The sequence below is a fragment of the Bubalus kerabau genome, chromosome 9, assembly GCF_029407905.1.
Source record: "Bubalus kerabau isolate K-KA32 ecotype Philippines breed swamp buffalo chromosome 9, PCC_UOA_SB_1v2, whole genome shotgun sequence".
In the NCBI taxonomy this organism is placed as follows: Eukaryota; Metazoa; Chordata; class Mammalia; order Artiodactyla; family Bovidae; genus Bubalus; species Bubalus kerabau.
In genome coordinates this window covers 50,465,016-50,485,390 of record NC_073632.1, presented here as the reverse complement: position 1 = coordinate 50,485,390, position 20,375 = coordinate 50,465,016, and the positions used below count along the sequence as shown (strand labels likewise).

At 42.2% G+C, this 20,375-nt stretch overlaps 1 protein-coding gene and 1 long non-coding RNA gene across 4 annotated transcripts in view; one reads left to right on the top strand and one right to left on the bottom strand.

The window, feature by feature from the left end:
• Positions 1 to 246: 246 nt before the first annotated feature.
• LOC129619848 (uncharacterized) lies at positions 247 to 19,280 on the bottom strand. Its single transcript, XR_008698180.1, has 3 exons — positions 18,910 to 19,280; positions 9,147 to 9,225; positions 247 to 673 (listed from the first exon to the last, which is right to left on the bottom strand). It is a non-coding gene; the product is annotated as an uncharacterized LOC129619848 (long non-coding RNA).
• The window catches only part of SOBP (sine oculis binding protein homolog), a 165,962-nt gene continuing 163,867 nt past the window's right edge, over positions 18,281 to 20,375 (top strand). For all 3 annotated transcript variants that reach the window (XM_055535285.1, XM_055535283.1, XM_055535284.1), the window contains exon 1: positions 18,281 to 18,413. In XM_055535285.1, coding sequence (XP_055391260.1) covers positions 18,318 to 18,413 — 96 coding nt within the window. In that variant the 5' untranslated portion in view covers positions 18,281 to 18,317. The remainder of the gene's footprint in view (positions 18,414 to 20,375) is intronic.

The following is a 20,375-nucleotide window of genomic DNA, read 5'->3' as shown; positions in this document are numbered from 1 at the left end:
ATATGGTATTTGTTATTCAATTTTGTGTATGATTGAATATTTCCAGAATAAAAAAATTAAAGCAGCAAGTAAATATCCTTTTTTATAAATGCAAGGAAGTCAAATGAATCTCCCAAAGTCAGAAAGCTGAGAAGTGGTAGAGCTAGAATTAAAGCTCATCTCACTCCTTCCCTTGTATCCTGTTGTCTTCAGAACTGAATGCATTTGTTTATTTATTCGTTTATTTTCCAGCCTCAGCTCCCACATAATTGTTTCTTAACACATTTTTATCATTGGTCCATGCATTGTTCTTTTTTGTTTTATTATGGTGGTAGGAACCCTGCAAAATGATATCCAGTGACCCCTGTCATAACCTGTGGTCCCCTTCCGTCTTGTCTCAGGGTAGGTATGAATGATCAATAAAGTCCAACAAAAGTGATGATGTGTTAATTCATTATTAGTTTTATGAAAGACATTGCAGAGACTTTCCTGCAGTCCATTGGATTAGATTCCGTGCTCCCAGTGCAGGCGGCTGGATTCGATCCTTGCTCAGGGAACTAGATCCCCCATGGCGCAATTGAAGATCCCACATGCCACAACAAACGTATCACACACTGCAATGAAGACCAGGCGCAGCTTCCCTCGTAGGCTCTTGATTGCTCATATTCTCTGTCTCTGTCTCTCATTATTTACTCTGGTGGAAGAAGGCAAGTCACAAGTCCTATGAAAAGGCCCAGGGATCAAGGAACTGAGCCTTATGCCAAAAGCCATGTGAATGAGCCATCTTGGAAGCAGATCCTCCAGCTCTTTCAGAGACTACAGCTCTGACTCACAGCTTGACTGTAACCTCATGAGAAACTCTGAGCCAAACCACCTAACCAAGGTGCACTGGATGCCTGACCCAAGAAACTATGTGTAATAATAACTATTTTTAAGTTGCTAAGTTATAGGATAGTTTGTTATGCTACAATTTAAGAACTAATACAATTATTTATAAATCTTTGTATAACATATATAGTGACCCCATCGTCAGCACAAGAACTCGAATATTGACAATAGCTTATTTCTGACTATGTGACCTTCCTCCATACTATTCTCATTTCTTCCTTAATTCAAGGTTATCTTTATCTTCAATTGGTATTTATCATCCCCATGATTTTTTATAACACATAGTTTAACACTATGTGTATTCCTAAAAGTATATTATTTGGTTATTTTTAGCTTAAAAAAGGTGGCCCCATGCTAGATGTTGGAGAGGGAAATGGCAACCCACTACAGTGTTCTTGCCTGGAGAATTCCACAGACAGAGAAACCTGGTGGGCTACAGTCCATGGGGTCACAAACAGTTGGACACGATGAAGTAACTAACATACACACACACATGCTAGATGTAATTTTCTGTGATCTTTTTTATTTATTCAACTATTTTGCTGCAATTCACCCATGCTGATGTTTGTAGAGACAGTTCATTTGTTTTGACTGCTGTATAATATCCCCTGGGTGAAAACACCACACTTTATCCCTTCTCCAGTCAATGGACATTTGGATGTCTTCCAGATTTTTTTTTTCTATTACAACAATGTTGCCATGAAGAGGTTTACAAATGTCTCCAGGTTTACCAGTTAAGAGTTTACATCTACCATTGGAATTACTGGGTTGCTCACACACACACACACACACACACACAATGTATGTGAATATTCAAGTTTAGTAGATAATGCCAGTTTTCCAAAGTAGCTTTTCCAGTTTACACTTCCACCAGCTATTTATGAGAGATCCAGTTGATCACTCGCTCTCAACATTTGATATTGTCAAACTTCTTAAATTTCCAACAAATGGGTATATAATGAAATCTCTTTACAGTAGTAATCTGCATTTCCCACATTACTGAATGTCCTTTCCATCTTACAGTTTAACCTTCAAAGATGATATGGGAAAGTATATATAATTCTTCATTGTAGTTTTCATTTTTGTTTAATTGTTACTGCTGCTGCTAAGTCACTTCAGTCATGTCTGACTCTGTGTGACCCCATAGACGGCAGCCCACCAGGCTCCCCTGTCCCTGGGATTCTCCAGGTGAGAATACTGGAATGGGCTGCCAGTCCCTCCTCCAGGGGATCTTCCTGACCCAGGGATCGAACCCAGCTCTTCTGTGTTGCAGGCAGATTCTTCACCATCTGAGCCGCCCTACAGAGGAGCAATGTTGAATTGACTAGCAGTGCTGCTAGTTAATTTCACACTAGGATTAGCTCAATGCAGGGGAAGAACTTGGTCCTTTTCTTTTACAAAGGGTCTTTCTGGGAGACAATTTTCTTTAAAGATCTTAGGATGGAAAAAAAATCTGTTGAGAAGGTTTTTACTTGAACATAGACAGTATTAAAAATGACTAGCAATCTGAGTAATACAGCTCTGACCTAATCACTATATGATCATGGGTTAGTCATTAAACCTTTTGAGATTAAAATTACTCATCTGCAAAAAAAAAAGTAGATGATCTCTGAGGTCCAGCTAAGTATCAAAATGTTTTTATTCCATTATGAAAAATTAGCTAGTAGACTAATCTGGTTCTTACTATCATTTCATTCTCTGTCTCTCTGGTCCAGCCAACCCAATTGATCTTGACATTAACATAGGTTGAAACACTAAGCCCACAAGGAAGATTTTAGAGAGGACCTCATCATTCTTTTTTAACTGTTCTGTTTGTAATTGCATCCTCACTTTTAATACAGTGTCTGTTGAAGAACAGTCACTATGTAAATATTTGTTGGCCAGTTGAATAATGAATGAATGAACTGGATCTTTATTCTCCATTCCTATCTTCACTTCACCATCACGCTCAACTTCAGAAGTTATTTGAGTTGTGTTTTCAGAGCAGGAAGTCCAGAGCAAAGAATGTCTCCATGACTACAAGTTCAGCTAGTTCTTCATTGCCACTTAAACATTTCTGATGAAGACCAAAAAGCCACCATAACCAACTGAATCAATATCTCTGGAGTTGAGGACCAGGTATCAGTATTTTTCAAATATTCTTCAGGAGATTCTAATATGCAGCCAGGGCTGAGCATCACTATTCTTAAAAAATTGTAATCTAAACTTTTTCCCTATTATTTCTTATTGGTCCTCTGTCTCTCATATCTAATTTCCTTCTTTATTTTCTTTCTTTGTTTCTTTTTTTAAAAAATAAATATATAGGTCAGACTACATTACCTAAAGTTTTAGAGAAATTGTAATAGAATTCTATATAGAGAAAAACCTCCTTTTGTTTCATGGAATGTATATATAGGTAACATCAAGCAGAAGGGGATTAAGACATACTGCATTTATTATACTTATAAAGGTTGACAACTTCAAATTACAGAGTTGTCAAGGAATCTTGTCAGGATGCTGCTCTGCAGTCATAAATATAACCCCTAAAATATTTTACCTGAAAATATTCTCTCTGCCTTAAAAAGCAGTTTTCTTCTCAAATTGGAAAATGGAAAATTCAAGGATAGATGGGTGAACAATCAAATCAGTATGGCCAGTTAATTCTAAGAAATCACTTTTCACAAATTTACTAAAAGAAGTCAGTCAAGCCATTCTTTTCATAAGTTCAATGATCAAGTCAATTAAATAAGTCAGTACAAAGCCCCGACTCAAACTAATTCTTATCTAGAAATAGCTATTAAAAGTCCTTCAGGAATTGGGATGGAGAGGCTTCAGGAGTAGGCCAATTTGAATTCATGGACTAAAACTTCAGAATAATTGTAGTTTGCCAAGTTTATTTCAGGTTATAACATAGGTATTTCAAATAAATTCTTAATTATGCTGCATGGATTAAAAAGCCCCAAATTAAAGTCATCATATGCAAAGGTTATTGTGATGTGGCACATAGATAAATAGATCTTTGAAAAACTCTTCTTTCCCAAATAATGTGTCTAAATGAGAGGGAGAACGAGAAAGAGATTCCATTATTAAACTTGGAAATATGGAAGTCATGATATCAACTTGCTGGGTTGAAAAGAATTTGCAAAAGACCATCTGAGAGAAAGTGATAAGTGATTAGGACAAATCACGTAAGGTCATTTCCCAACAGCTGACACCCACACAAGAGAGATGTCATTGTCAACTACTACAGTGTTGAACCTCTTTCTCAAAAGTACCCTGCTTTAAATCAAAACAGCTTGCTGTGATGTTTCTCTTCTTTGAAATCATGCCATAAACAAATATCTGTAATAAATATGTTTGAATATTATAGGGCTGGTATGACCATGTTGGGAGTAATAAGTTTGAAGTGCATAACAAAACAAAAAGAATATGCTGATGTCAAAGGGAGTAAGAGTTACTTTATTTTTCTAAGAATAAAACAGACTAGCTCCCCAAAGTCTAAACAAACAACTCTACAAGACACTCTTTCCATGGAGAGTGACAGAACTTAGTGATTAAGGGCTCATGACACAAGAGTCAGATTCCTTGCATTTGAACCCCAGCTTTGCTATTAACCAATAGTGCAAACTGAGCAAATTATGTCATTTACCATCAGTAAAGTGGGAAGAACAATATTAACTATATTAATGAGTAATTTTGAATATTTGCATGAGTTCATAAATGTAAAGTACTTAGATCAGTGCCCAGCACATAGAAACCTTGTTCTATCATCATTCTCCTCTATTCAACCATAGATCCTCCCAACTTCAAATCAATAAACAATATAGGTATAAAGTACTTTTGTTTCTGATACTTCTAGGAGAATGGCTGTTTTTAACTCCAGAACAAAGCATGCAATTTACCCACATAGGATAAACATGTATACACTGCAAAAATGATTGAAATGCTGTTTGCTTGCAAATATTATAGTCATGAGTTGTTCTAAAGATGTTGCAAGTTATACAGCTTAGAACTTTATTTTAGATAGAAACCCATTCATTGTTGAAGCCCTCTTTTGAATTAGACTTCTCTTACAGAGGTCTTTTTGTGGTGTTTTTAAATGTGATTTTTTTTTTTTTTTTACTTTTTATTACATTCTATTATAGTTTTCAAACTTTACACAAAAGTAGAAAAAATAGGATAATGAGACCATATCTGCTTATTACCCAGTTTGGGCAGTTATTCACATTTTTCACTCCTCAACAATTCTGGAGTATTTTGAAGCAAATCCTGGATATCATATTTTGCCTCAAAATATTTCAGAATTTATTTATTAAAAAGTAGGACTTCCTTTTTTTAAAAAAAGTAACTACAATTGCACCTAACAAAATGACCAAAATTCTTAATATTCCAATTGTCTCAAGAATGTCTTCACATGGTTGATTTAAGTTAAGATCCAAACAATGCGAAATGGGTAGTTTAAGTTCTAAGTGTCTGGTTTTGTATTTTGGAAGCTGTCTCAGCTTCATACTTTTTCTAAAGGGAAATGAATGACCATGGCTACAGTTTGAAATTGAAATCATCATGATAACAGAGGAGAGAAAACTAGAGTGAGAAGTAGGAGTCTCATAGTGGGTGCAGGTTTTGCTTGTAACACTGACCCAGGGTCTACTTCATGACAGTAGATTCTTTTACTACTGTAGAAAGAAGAAAAACAATCCTTCTTAAGTACTTGTGCCATACTAAGCATAGGGAGTTAAAAAACAGCCCGTCTGTGGTCCTTCCAAGACACTGAAGCCAAATGGACTGGTCAACATCTCAATCTTTGAAGTCCTCTGGGTGCAGAACTCCCTTCTGTTTTTCATCTGTCTCAGACTCTAAGAGAGACAGTCTGTTTCTTAAAAATATTTCCAAAGGATTTATTGGGGATATTTGCACCTTGGTTCTCATATTTAATAATCATGTCTCAGTTTTTTTTATATAAGACTATTTGCATGCCTCTTAAGACTTGGACTTAATGTTTTTATTAGATTTCATCATTTTTAATATTGATTTACTAGGACTACCACTGAAGCCCCCAAGTGTGTTTTACAAGGAGACACTTTATAATTCCTTTATATTAGGTTACTTGTAATGACCAGAATAAATGAGATTTCCCTTTCAAAGGAGGTAGATAGGAAATAAGTAACACAGATAGTATTTATATAGATATAATGTTAACATATTTGTATGGTGGGAGGGATCTAAAAATAAATGAACCCACATCCTTCTGTGGGTTCCTACAATACTACCTCTTGCAGCTATGAAAGCTAACGTGAAAATCATCTTTATTGATTACAACCTCAAAATAGTCTATTATCTTGCATACATCTTTTCCTCAGGTCCTATTTATTACTGTAAAATTACCACTGCTTTTATATTTCCTTTTATAATGCCTTCTGGAGTATGGTTTGTTAAAATCGCATAGGTTGAAAGTTAAGATCCTAGGCTCTAGAATCAGGCTAGATCTAAATCTAAATCTTGGTTCTGTTACTTCCTAGCTGAATGCCTTTAGGCAAGTCACTTAACATTTTTATGTTTTGGTTTATTCATCTGTAAAATGGATGTAAAAATACCTATATAATACCTTATTATAAAATAATTTTGATTATAGTTCAGCAAATATTTAAGCTCCTTTAGGATGGCATTTGCAGCCATTGATAATCTGTTTCTATCCTACCTTTGGGGTGATCTCACAGATCCCCTTTAATACACTCATCCTAAACCCACTGAATTATCCCCTTCCCTTTGCTCCATTTGCACTTTCATGCCTTGACACCTTTCTTCATATTGTTCTTCCTGCCTAGGATGCTCCTCCTCCTCCCTCCCTCACTTGTCAATATCCTACTCATCATCCATCAAGGCCCAACTCAAATGGTTGCCATTTCTATCCTTCACTAGGATTAGTCTCCCTTTTTCTTATCTCCCTAGGCAAACTCATATCAGAAGTTTGGCTAATAAACTAATATTGGATGCTTTCATGGCCGTTACATTTTCAAGGTCAAATGGTACTATATGTTTCTGCATTTGTAATTGAATATATAGCCATTTCTTCCTTTACATTAGGAAATGATAATTCTTTTTTACAAAATAAAAATGTTAATAAAAGGTTACAAAAGGATTAGCCTAAAATAAAAAAAAAAGAAGTTTGCCTAATGTATATAGAATGCATACCCTGAGATCTATACACACTTAGTGCAATCTACGCCCACTGCACTTTACAACCACATATGGTGGCATCAGTAATTCTGAGGCATTGCAAAATCTTCACAATCTAAGTATTTTATAAAGAACTGCAGTGACAAGATCTCAAATATAAAGGTTTGTGGGTCTTTTTAAGGGCTTAATCACTTTTAGCTAGAAATATAAGTTAACAAGAACTATTCCATTCCCTAAACATTCCAATTAATTGCTGTTTAGCATATGGGTTATCAAATTTGTCTTTTTTAAGTTTGATTTAGAGATTGCAAATAAATCTATTAGGATGAAATTCTAGGTCAGTCAGGTTTTGATTTGCAATATTTAATGTTCGCATAATTCCACCTTTGCCTGATCTTTCAAAATTATTTTAACAGGCCTACATTTACTTTCCTAATGGAATGATTTGCTACAAAGCAGCTACAGCGGGTAGTCTGGAAGGACATTATAACATTCCTTTGGCTGTCAAAATCCATCTGTCCTTGTGTTTAGGGGAATTCTTCATTGAATGTGATCTTGGGATATAAGACCTCACTTTCCACTGTAGATGCCAAACAGACTGAATCTCACTCTCCCCTCACCCTGGAATATGGAGCAGGGGCCCCAATGCCAGGTCATGGACCCTCCCACACAGGCCCATGCACTCCCAGATGAAGGAGGAGCATCTGGAGCAGTTCAAGGGGTCAGCATGATGTCCAGTAGTCATTTCTAGAAGGTGTGGTACAGCAGAAGCAGAGATGGTGGCATCTTGGATAGAGTGTTCCTATGGCCTGGCCTCCTTAGGTCCTGGGTCCTTCCTTATTTCCCAAGCCTGTTCTTCCAGCCTCTCAGATTCTATGAGCCCCCTTTCCTTCAACATTTTTGTTTCCTTTAGATAGTAAGAGCTCATTTTGTTGCTTGCAAGCAAGAACCCTCATCAAAACCATTGGTATTGCAAGGTGGCAGGAAGAATTCTGGATTCCGGTCAGATTGTTGGCCCACTTAGTAGGCAACTGCTTAATGTTTCCATTTCCTCATCTGCAACATGGGACACAGTCTGTAATTGTGCCAACTGTGTGAGGATCGAATGAAATAATTTCTTTAAGATATTAAGCACAGTACTACTTATTAAAGTCCTATTTATTAAAAAGCATTCAATAAATAGTAGCTTTTGTATTACTAAATTCTATGTAATTGTGTGTTCAGGCCACAAAACTCTACTGCTCTTCACATAAAGAGATGCTCATGTGCACACTCAGTTCAGTGTTGAACTTCCTTTTATTTCCCCATGCTGGGGTTTGGTTTGGTTTTGCTTTGTTTTCCAGCTTAGGACTTTGGCACTTTCCCATATTGTACATCCCGAGACTTCCTCGGGGAGCGCAGCCTGCAGTCACTGTCCCTGGATCTTCTCTCTTCCCTTCCGTCTGTCCCTGCCAGCTCTCCTTCACCTCCAGACTCCAAAAGCAATCAGCTGCCCTAAAGACTGACTAACTTCAGATGGGAAAGGCAAAACTGAGTTGAGTGAGTCCTACTTCAGCATCTGGTATACAGATTTAGTAACTTTAATGGATTTAAAAAACAAAGCAAAACAAATGCACAACATATATCCCAAGACTTATTATAGCATCTTTAATTTATCTACTTAGCTTTTGATGAAAAATTTTTTCTTCCACTGAAATGTGTAATGTCCTCTCATAGTTTAACTGTGGAATCTTTTCCACTCAACTTCTTCCCTCTGGGATGCAATAAAGAAACAACTTATGGCTCAACAGCACTTTGGAGACAATTTTTCTGTGAAAGAAAAATGTTTCTTACAACACGTAATGTTTCTCAAAGGAGGTGGGTCAAAACATAGATATCAATTCTCTGTAACCATTCACTGAATACCATATTTGGTTTGATAATATCACAGTGTAGTATGTTATTTTTGAAAGGTTGAGTATTGGTCATGGATATTTTAATTCCTAAAACATCCAGGTGTAAATTAAAATAAAGTAGGAATTAGAATTATTTACTGTATCTGCATATTCTCTTTTCCCAAAAAAAGTGATAGAAGTGCTGAGCAGAGCAGAGCAGAGTGTGGAGTAGGTGGCAGCATACGTCACCTGTCTGCAAGTTGGCCAACTGAAGATTTTTTCTGGATCAGCCATTTCCTAGTGTGACCTTGAGCTCAGCCTCGGTCTCCTAAGGTGTGAAATGGGAACAATTACACTCTTAAGCATGCTTGTGAGAAATAATTGACACAATTTTTGCAAAATACTTGGCTCTAGCAGGACTTCAAGACATGATTGTTGGTGATACAACTCAACATCAGATTGTCAGAGGGCTAATCATTTTAATGGCATTTGATTGTCTAAAGGAAATACGATATTATTATATCTACATTAGTATCTACGTAAATCTAATACAGAGAAGAGATCTGATTTCATCAACGGATTTCACTGGGGAAGGCAATGACAATTCAAGATAACTCAGATACTAAGTTGAAATTTGTATTTACAAGAATTTGGGATAATTATTGAAAATGTTCTATGTTTAAGTTGGTCTTATTATGATATTAAGGCCATACCCTCAAGGAAACCCATTCTGGTTTGGGTGATACTATTTAGATAGTAAATAATCAGGCAGATAATGCACAAAATTTACTTCAGGAGTCAGAAAACTTCATTTAAAAATTGTTTAAAAGCAGATTTGAGTTATAGGGTAAAATATATGTGTGAGCTATAAGTATCAATGTAAAAACTTCAGGTATTTGCTACATGTGAAAGATAACGCTGTGAAAGTGCTTCACTCAATATGCAAGCAAATTTGGAAAACTCAGCAGTGGCCACAGGACTGGAAAAGGTCAGTTTTCATTCCAATCCCAAAGAAAGGCAATGCCAAAGAATGCTCAAACCACCGCACAATTGCATTCATCTCACACACTAGTAAAGTAATGCTCAAAATTCTCCAAGTCAGGCTTCAGCAATACGTGAACCGTGAACTTCCTGATGTTCAAGCTGGTTTTAGAAAAGGCAGAGGAACCAGAGATCAAATTGCCAACATCTGCTGGATCATGGAAAAAGCAAGAGAGTTCCAGAAAAACATCTATTTCTGCTTTATTGACTATGCCAAAGCCTTTGACTGTGTGGATCACAATAAACTGTGGAAAATTCTGAAAGAGATGGGAATACCACAAGACCTGACCTGCCTCTTGAGAAACCTATATGCAGGTCAGGAAGCAACAGTTAGAACTGGACATGGAACAACAGACTGATTCCAAATAGGGAAAGGAGTACATCAAGGCTGTATATTGTCACCCTGCTTATTTAACTTATATGCAGAGTACATCATGAGAAGCACTGGGCTGGAGGAAGCACAAGCTGGAATCAAGATTGCCGGGAGAAATATCAATAACCTCAGATATGCAGATGACGCCACCCTTATGGCAGAAAGTGAAGAAGAACTAAAGAGCTTCTTGATGAAAGTGAAAGAGAAGAGTGAAAAAGTTGGCTTAAAGCTCAACATTCAGAAAACGAAGATCATGGCATCCGGTCCCATCACTTCATGGCAAATAGATGGGGAAACAGTGGAAACAGTGGCTGACTTTATTTTTTGGGGCTCCAAAATCACTGCAGATGGTGATTGCAGGCATGAAATTAAAAGACGCTTACTCCTTGGAAGGAAAGTTATGACCAACCTAGACAACTTATTAAAAAGCAGAGAGACTATTTTGCCAACAAAGGTCCGTCTAGTCAAGGCTATGGTTTTTCCATTAGTCATGTATGAATGTGAGAGTTGGACTATAAAGAAAGATGAGCGCAGAAGAATTGATGCTTTTGAACTGTGGTGTTGGAGAAGACTCTTGAAGTGTCCCTTGGACTGCAAGGAGATCCAACCAGTCCATCCTAAAGGAGATCAGTCCCTGGTGTTCGCTGGAAGGACTGATGTTGAAGCTGAAGCTTCAATACTTTGGCCAGCTGATGTGAAGAACTGACTCATTGGAAAAGACCCTCATGCTGGGAAAGATTGAGGGCAGGAGGAGAAGGGGACGACAGAGGATGAGATGGTTGGATGGCATCACCGACTCGATGGACATGGGTTTGGGTGGACTCCGGGAGTTGGTGATGGACAGGGAGGCCTGGTGTGCTGCGATTCATGGGGTCACAGAGTCAGACATGACTGAGCAACTGAACTGAACTGATTGAACTGAACTGAAACTTCATTTCTTTATAACTGAACCCAAAGTCTGTTTCACAAGACTTCTATGCTAGGAGGTGGAAATGAAACCTCCAGATAATCTCAGCTGATTTAATCTTCTCTTGTGTCCACCCCTACACTCTTCTCACTGGGCTGGCATCTACATGACAGGTGGGTGGGAGGGTGGGTGGGTTGCATTCACTCCTCAGCCACAGTCACCTCTCCAGCTGGCCTCCTATGATGTGGAAGTCCTAGTGGAGTCTCTGATCAAATATTTTAGGGGCAGGTCTACTTCGACTCTGTAGTCTCATGGAAGCAACCTACATGCCCTTCAACAGATGAATATATAAAGAAGGATGTGGTATAATATTCCATACTACAATGAAATATTACTCAGCCATAAGTGAATTAATGCCATTTGTAACAACATGGATGGACTAAGTGAAGTAAGTCAAAAAGAGAAAGACAAATACCATGTGATATCACTTGTATGCAGAATCTAAAATATGATACAAATGAATTTATTCACAAAATGGAAACAAACTCACAGACAGGGGAAGGGGGACAGATAAATTAGGAGTTTGGGATTAGCGGATACAAACTACTATATATAAAATAGATAAACAACAAGGTCCTCCTGGTATAGCATGGGGAACTATATTCAATATCCTGTAGGAAACCATAATGGAAAAGAACATGAAAAAGACTATATATATGTACAATGAGTCACTTTGCTGTGCACTAGAAACCAATAAAACATTGTAACTCAACTATACTCCAATATAAGATTATGTATAAATTAAAAAAAAATTCTGCAGTCTCTCAGAGCCACACCTACTCTACTCTCAGGCACACATGAAACGCACACTATGGTGAGTGGAGGGTATTTATAGCAACCCCAGAACCTTCTGTCCGGGTTCCTGCACGCCACTGTGCCTACCCCCACTGTGCCTGGCTGTGCCATGCTGCGCAGGTGCTGTTCTGGGCTCCATCTCAGGCAGGAGGCATGATTCACCTCTACTCTGTGCCCTCTGCCTTCAGACTCCAAACCTAGAAAATTCTGATCTCTTATCCATCCCTTACCCACAGGCCCCAGCACATCAGGCCTCTGCATTCCTCTTTCACTACCTCTCCTACTACTCTCCATGGTCCAGATACTTTCAACGTCTCCAGTGTACTGAGTGCATTCTTCAGCTCTTTTAGAATTTGAACCAGAACACTTTTTTCAAGGATTATAAGACCTCTGCAGAGGCAGTCCCTCTCATCTTTCCTATTTCAGATCAAATATTCCCTCCTAAAGGTTAATCTTGACTATTTAGCTAAAGTAGACCCCAACCTCTTTTTTCAATTCCAGTTCCTATCACAAAGTCCTTTTTCTCACCTATCTGGATCTAAAATTGTCTCTCTTATTATTTATTGTCCCCTTTGCAGATTATAAACTTAATGAGATTTGGGAACTTGTGTGTCATCTTTGCTGCTGGATCCCAAGAACTCAGAACATCATGCCTGGAATATACTGGCTCTCAACACATAGTTGTTGAATAAAGGAATGAATAAATCATGAATCCCAATTGAGAATGACCCATTCCTCAGAAAAAATGCACTGATGATTTGGTATATCCTTTTAGAAGGTTCCAAAGCCCTGAAGCTCACCTGTAGACTTCTTAAATTATAGTTATGCTGTTTCGTAACGTTCTTTTTGAAGAATTCTGAATTTTGTTCTTTGAAGTTAAACATGAGCATGAATTTTTAAAGTGCATTTATGATGGACTGTAACAGATCATAGGCCAACTGTTGCTCATTGGTTTTTATTAAAATAGATCCATGATATTTACATTAACTGATTCTAATGACCATATTTCATAAATGCTTGCCCATATCCAGCTCTTCACTCCTTTGGAGAATGTGGTAGATTCAATTCCCAGCTTCCCTAGCAGTTGGCAGAGCCATGTGACTAATTCTAGTCAATGACTTGTAGGCAGAAGTGACCTATGTCACTGCTAAGCTGGAGGATTTAATTGCTGTGTGAGATCCTCCAAGGTTTTACTTTCTACTTTTTAGCTACAGGAAGTACATACTGGTACAAAGGTGCAGTGCCCCCTGGAGGGTCACACAGATCTTCAGCAAACTTTGTGTGAGCAAGTAGTATAAGCCTCTCCTGTGTGGGTGTGCATGTATGTGTGTGTGTGTGTGTGTGTGTGTGTGTGTGTGTGTGGTGTGTGTGTGTGTTTTAATTTGGCTGCACAGTCTTAGTTGTGGTATGCAGGATCTTTAGTTGAGGCATGTGGTATCTAGTTCCCTGACCAGGGATCAAACCTGGGCCCCCTACATAAAGAGTGTGGAGTCTTAACCACTGGACCACCAAAGAAGTCCCTAACCGATCTTGTTTTAAGTCTCTTAGACTTTCTGATATTTGATATTGCAGCATAACCTACCATAACCAAATACACCACTGTTTTGGAAAATATGTGGTTTCTTCATATACCAACGTGGCGGGGACGGGGGGAGCTGTTACTTATAATTTAAAGAAGTCTTATAAGATATGTCACAATTTCAGAGATGCTAAAATTTGAAAAATGTGGGCCTTAGATTATACAAAATACAGATTGTCAAAAGGAATATGTCAAAGTAGATTAGCATAGTGTCAAGAACTCCAAATCCAGAGTTGAAAAGAAAGTTATAGATTCAAATCCTAATACTTACTAGCTTATGACTTAATAACTTAGCTTATGCAAGCCTTAGTTTCTTCATCTGTAAAATGGGGATCACAGTACATGCTGCCTTATAGGGTTCTGTGGATATTAGACGAGATAATTCTTATAATGTGTTCAGCATAGTAATTTTCCCACGTATTTTAGTCTCCACATTTGGTTAGATTACGAGCTTGTTCAACATGACCATTAATTTTAGACAATATACAAAAGTAAGTTTGTTATTATATCATACTAATCAATCAGCAAATATCTATTAATTTCTTTTAAGTCATGAAGACTAGGCCTCTGAGTTAGGTGTTCTTGGAGAAAACAAAGAAGCAGATTGAGAGGTTGAGGGCGGAAGGCAAATCACACTGGGGTCTTCTTCCTATCCACTCTCTGAAGTATTTTCTGGATTTATCAGGCTAGAATGAACATTAAGAGCGACCTTGAAGAGTAAAAGTCATAAAAATGTATCTGAGGAATGAATGTAATGAAAGGTCAATCTTGTGCCTATTTTGGTGACTGGCAGGGCTAGTAAAGGGAATTTTTTTCTTTCAGGGTTTGTCTTGGATGTGTGCTTGAGTGTCTGTGTGTGTGTGTGAGAGAGAGGGAGCTAATGATTGGGAAGCATAAAGGTAATTCATAGAATAAAGGGTGGCTCTTCCAAGATAAGTAAGAGATTGTCCTGTCCACACTGGGTTATACTCTTACAGAGTGTCTGAAGTTATCCAGGGAACATTATTGGACTCATGATAATATCCAAATTCATAAAACAGCAACCCATTATATAATTGTCTTCATCTGATCCCTGGTGGCTCAGATGGCAAAGAATCTTCCTGCAATGGGGGAGACATGGGTTCGATCTCTGGGTTGGGAAGATCCCCTGGAGAAGGGAATGGCTACTCACTCCAGTATACTTGCCTGGAGAATTTCATGGACAGAGGAGCCTGGCAGTTCATGGGGTTGCAAAGAGTCAGACATGACAGAGCAACTTTGACTACATGTTGTCTTTGCCAAGATATAAAAATCATAAGCTCTGAAGTTTATTCAAGACTAAAACTTTCCTCACACATACTTTATGAGCTTTCATTCTGTCAATGATGACATGCATTGTGGATTCTAATTTGATGTTCTCACTGGAAGACATATGCCTGTGAAGGAACAGGTGGCTGATTAATATGATTATTTGTGTTAAATGCCTGAACTATGGCAGAGCAAGTAATTTTCTTTAAAGAAAGTGTAGCTGCCTCTAAATATAACTCTGGGCTACAGTTCACCTTTTCTGTTTATTTTATTCTTAACTTGTGAAACTGTATCTTAGGACTTGGGGTATATAACCTGTTATTTGATATCAACTGAACAACAGTGAATCAATTGTAATGGTTCTGGCACCAAAGGAAACAGAGGGGACTTAAATATGTCTCCAGAAGATAAAAAGCTTTTTTCTGTGTACACTTTACAACATACCTTTCCACAGTTATTTAAAAGTAAAAAAAAAAAAGTTTTCTCACTACTTCTCATTAAAAACCGAGAAGACAAAACAGGGAAAACTAACTTCAACCCACATCCTATTTATCAGATGTTTTGGATGAAATTCAGTTTGAAAAATCAAAAAGATTTCTTCTTCTTCTCTCTTCCAGCAATGGCATTAGGATGCTTATTTCTCACGGAGAAATACACCCACTCTCACACACTCATATAAAAATGAGAATGTTGTGTTAGCGTTCCAGGAAAGGGGCGGGGGTTAGCGCAAACAGGTTTTGGCTCCTCCCGGTATTCTCGCTGTCTGGATGGTCTTGGGTCCCACTGTGGGTTCCTGAAGACTCCTGGCCAGAGAGCTGGCCACAGCACTTGGGCTCAAAACCGGTGTATACCTGGGTACGCTCCCAGAGGCTACGGTAAAAAATCTCCAACTCTTGTACTGCAGAGCACACCCTAATACTTCAACGGTCCTCTTGAGTTTTTCTCGTCCAGGATAACCGCCCCAGGATTTTTCACTTTCCTTGGGGCAAGGGTTTCGCGTGGACCCCTTGGAGGAGCGGAGCCCGGTTTGGCCCCGCTGCCTCTGGCCTCTTGGCTCGCCTGGGATCCACGAGCCACGCGGAGCGGGGTGCGGCTTCTCCTCGCTTTCTCCAGACAGGGAAGAGAAGAGACGAAAGGAGGTGCTCAGCTCTCCTGGGTACACGCCCAAGCCTCTGTAATTTGACCTTTACGAAACAAAACGATGCTAAACGGCAAAATAGCCAACGTGGAGGTACTCAGTCCTCCCGAGTACGCTCCCAAAGAGCTCTAATTCGACGTTTAAAAAAAAAACACAAAACAATGCCAAGATGCAAATTAGGCAGCGTAATACCCAGGATGAGCCTCGTTTGACAGGCCAAACTGAGATTTTAATGGAAAGCTTACTCATATCCTGCACACCGAATTCATTCTTTTAGTAAAAATTTAGTAAAAAAAATTTTTTTAATTGTGCAATTTTAAGTTCCACCACTGTCACAGTGCACACTCTACAATAACACTGAATGGAACAATGGACACCCCCATATCGCATTGTGTCAGGTAATTACGAAGTGTCGCGGCGCGGGAAACCGAAGCCGGGAACCTCAGCTTGTCCCCCGCCGCGTGTACGAGGCGTTTAGAGCTGCGTGTCTCACCAAAAACTCATCAAACCGTTTAGGCCACTGCCTCGACCCAAAGAGGGACAAACGCCATCCGAGCCTGGCCCCGGGCGTGGACGCAGAGGGCCAAAGGGGAGGCGCGCGAGCGCAGGGGGAGCGAGGTCGACTGGGGAGAGAAGATGCGCGCAGGGCAGTCGAGGGCAAAGAGTCACCCAGCGGGTGGGGACGGTCCCGCCGGAGGTGGCCAGGTAGTCCTGGTCCCTGGAGAATGGAACCCCACGCGGGACGCTGCACTCCCAGCGGCACCTAATCTGGGGGGGGGGGTGGTTTGTATCAAGCGCACCGGGAGACGGGTGCGCACGGGGTAACGCTGTTAACTTTGTAGTGAGACAAAACACACGTGTGTGTGTATGTGTGTGTGAGCGAGAACTGGAGGGAAAAGAAAGAAAAGAAAGAGCAGGGAGCTGTAGGCCGAGATGTCCTACTTCTAAGTGGTTCATTGGGAGGCAAAAGCTTTCTTGCAAGCGCAGTCGTCACCCGCGCCGCGTTGGGGACCAGCCGAGCAAGGCGCAGGGATCTCCAAGGGGCCTCCAGCCTCCCGAGCCCTGAGGTGGCCCCCAGAAGGCGACACTGTCCTCGACAGCTGTGGGGAGGTCAGGACTGTGGTTTCCTTTTCTCGAGACCCCGACCTTGCCAACCGGAGGGGGCGAGCTCAGTCTGCCTTCTTCTGGGCGGGGGTCGGAAAGCGGCCTTCTATCAACGCGACCTCTGGTCCCCACGCCCTCCCACCGCCCTATCTCCTCCCCGCAACCCCATTCATTTTTCCTAAGCAGCTTCCAGTTCGGGCTCAAAACCCAACTCCAAGCCCACCCGAGAGCTCATCACGGAGCTGAAGGGGGCGGCCGGGGTCGGAGCGGGGCCCCGGGGGGCGTCGTACCGAGGTAGCGGCCGCGAGGGGCGCCGTGTCCCGCCGGGGCCGGCCTCGGATGAGCCCGGCGGCCGCGAGCAGCCCCCCGGAGCCGCGCAGCATCCGCGTCTACTGTGACGGTGGAAGCCACGCCCGCTAGGGAGCTGGGGGCTGTCCTAGCGCCCCCCCCTCCCACTACCTTTCCCCCGCCCGCCCCCTGCTCCCGGCGCCGGCCCCCGGCCCGCCCCCGGCTCGGCTCGCGGGAGGCTCTGGGTGCCTGGGCTGGCGCGCTCTCCCGGGCGCGCACACACATACACACACATACACACACACACACACACACACACACACACACACATATCCACGCACGCACGCCCAGAGCCGCTGTCTCCGCGCCGGGCCTTCGTCCCCCTCGCCCATGCAGACGGACAGAGCGCCGGAAGATGGCTGACGACTCCACGGGGCACCGAGGATGCAGCCCGGCGGCGGCGTTGGCGGCGGGAGCGGCGGCGGGAGCAGCAGAAGCAGCGGCGGCGGCAGCGGCAGCGTTGGCGGCAGCGGCGGCGTTGGCGGCGGCGGCGGCGGGAGCCGGAGCGGCGGCGGCGGCGGCATCCCCGAGACCCCTCGAGCTACCTTTCCCTCTGACAGCCACTGACGTTCTCCGCCGCTAGAAGAGACCGCGCTTCTCCGGAGCCTGCCTCCCCTCCTCCCCCGCCCAGCCCCGCGCCCAACCCCGGCCCCGGCCCCGCCAGCACCGCTACCTCCGCCAGCACCGCCACCATCAGCACCACCTCCACCACCGCCACCACCACCACCACCACCACCGCCGGCGGCGGCAGCAGCCATTTCATCTCCACCGAAACCAGACACAAAAACATGGCAGAAATGGAGAAAGAAGGGAGACCTCCGGAAAATAAAAGGAGCAGGAAACCGGCTCACCCAGTGAAAAGGGAGATCAATGAGGAAATGAAGGTATTTTTTGGACTTCGGGGCCAGAGAGCTTGAGCTCTTTCTTCCGCCCGCTCCCTTTGGGCTGTTGTATGGATTTTTTGGGGAGGGGGAGGGGGTGTAAGAGGAGCGCTTGTCAGTTTCCGTAGGATGCCCTGAACGACTCGGCTCCTCCTCCAGGTGCAAAACAGAGGCCAACTGTCGGGCTGCATCCCGGAGATTTGCCTGCCTCGGATTTGATGGGGGTGGGGGTGAGGGGCGACCGGGAAACCACAGACTCTTTAACCTTATAAACCCCAGTTTGGGACAGGCGCGTTTCAGGGAGGAGGGGACCCGGAGCCCAAGTTGAGGGTGGGTATGGTGAAGAGGCTTTCCTGGTCGGTGGGGTAGTTTTTTTCCCCCTCTTCTTCGGCAGCCATCCCCGGATCCCTCCAAAGTTAGGAAGCCGCCGAGCCAAGGGTACCCCGGGAGCGCTCGATTCCACCCCCTCTTCCTAGTTTATCTCCCGGTTCCTCCGTACCGCTTCCTAGTGTAGCCTGCTGCATCGGTGTAAAGGGGCTGTCAGTGCCGTGGCGAGTTGTGGCCCGAGCGGCGCGGGTCTAGGTACCGTTTTTGACGGCCGGTTCGCCTCGTCCGCTCCTGATAGCTCCTCTCACTAGGTTGCCTCCGCCTCCCTCTCAGCCTTTGCATGCTTCACTTCCCAGTTTAAGCAGACCCGGGCAAGCCCTGCTGAAAAGATAGCTGTCTGAGGGGCGGCCTTCGCAGAGCGCCTGCCCATTGTTCGGAAAGGCCGGCGCCCGGAGTCCTGTTGGCGAGGCCGGGCTCCCGGCCAGGCCAGCGGTGCTCCAGAGGTGGCGAGCGCGGCAGCCTGGCGCTCCAGCTGTTCGCGTTGGAGTGATTGCACAAGAGCCCGGCTCAGCTCCGGACCCCCCTCGTCCCCCTTCACCCCCACCAACTTATTTTCCATGAAGTTGCAGCTTTTGCCCGGTGAGGGTTTTGTTTTGTGTTGATTTCACGAGTCTCTCTTGATTTTTATTTTTAATGTTTTATTGGTAATTTTTGTCTTTCTGTGAGTTACAAGCAAGTAGCAGATTTCAGGGAGGACTTTGGTTTTCATTCTGCAGCCCTCTTGGTGTTCCCCATCTTCTGCATAGAATCCTTAACACTGCCCACTGACTTGGTCTGGTTGGTTAAGTTGGTATTTAAAAGACAAACGAGGAAAATGGCAAGCAACTAAGTAAAATCTATTGCAATTTGACATCGTCTTGATTAGAACAAGCATATTCTAGACAGTGCCTTGAAAGGGGCCCATGGATAATAATACTATTTATATTATTATATAGTACCTAGGTGTGTATTGTTAGCGTTCCTTTCTTTCAGAAAATGTCTGTAGCAATCAACATTTTGGAATAAGAGTTTTTTGATTTCTGGGTGAGGAACTTAGCACCTGGAAGCGTGCGGTGCAGCTTCAGTCCAAGGAGAGTTAAGGAAGATTTGCCTTAGAAATCAGTGCCATTCCTTGTGATGGAAACCACCACTGATTCCATTGATAGTTGTTTGTTGTTTTTTTTTAAGATACTGGTAGGAGTTGTCTTCCCATGGGGGCTGGAATTCAGTTTAGGATAACCATTCTTCCTCACTCACCCTTCCCTCCTGTCCTGCATTTCCAGATTACTTTTCTGTTTCATTGTAAATTGGGCTTGGAGGAAGAGGAAGGAGGTGAAGCCACCAAGAAATCACAGTGTGCACTGGCCCTTTAAAACACTCTGCCTAATGTGATCTATATGGATGGCAGCTTTTAAGTTTCATAGGTTCTAGGATTACAAATTAGCTAATTTTAATCAAAACATGTGAAATGTTATCCCGGCTGGATATAAAGGCTGACTGTGCTCGATGCTTGGGGCTCACGTTGTTGACTTTGGCTGCAGGAGCACTCCGTGGTTTGGGAGATAGTTGTCCTTCTACAGTATAACAGATGTTTGTCTG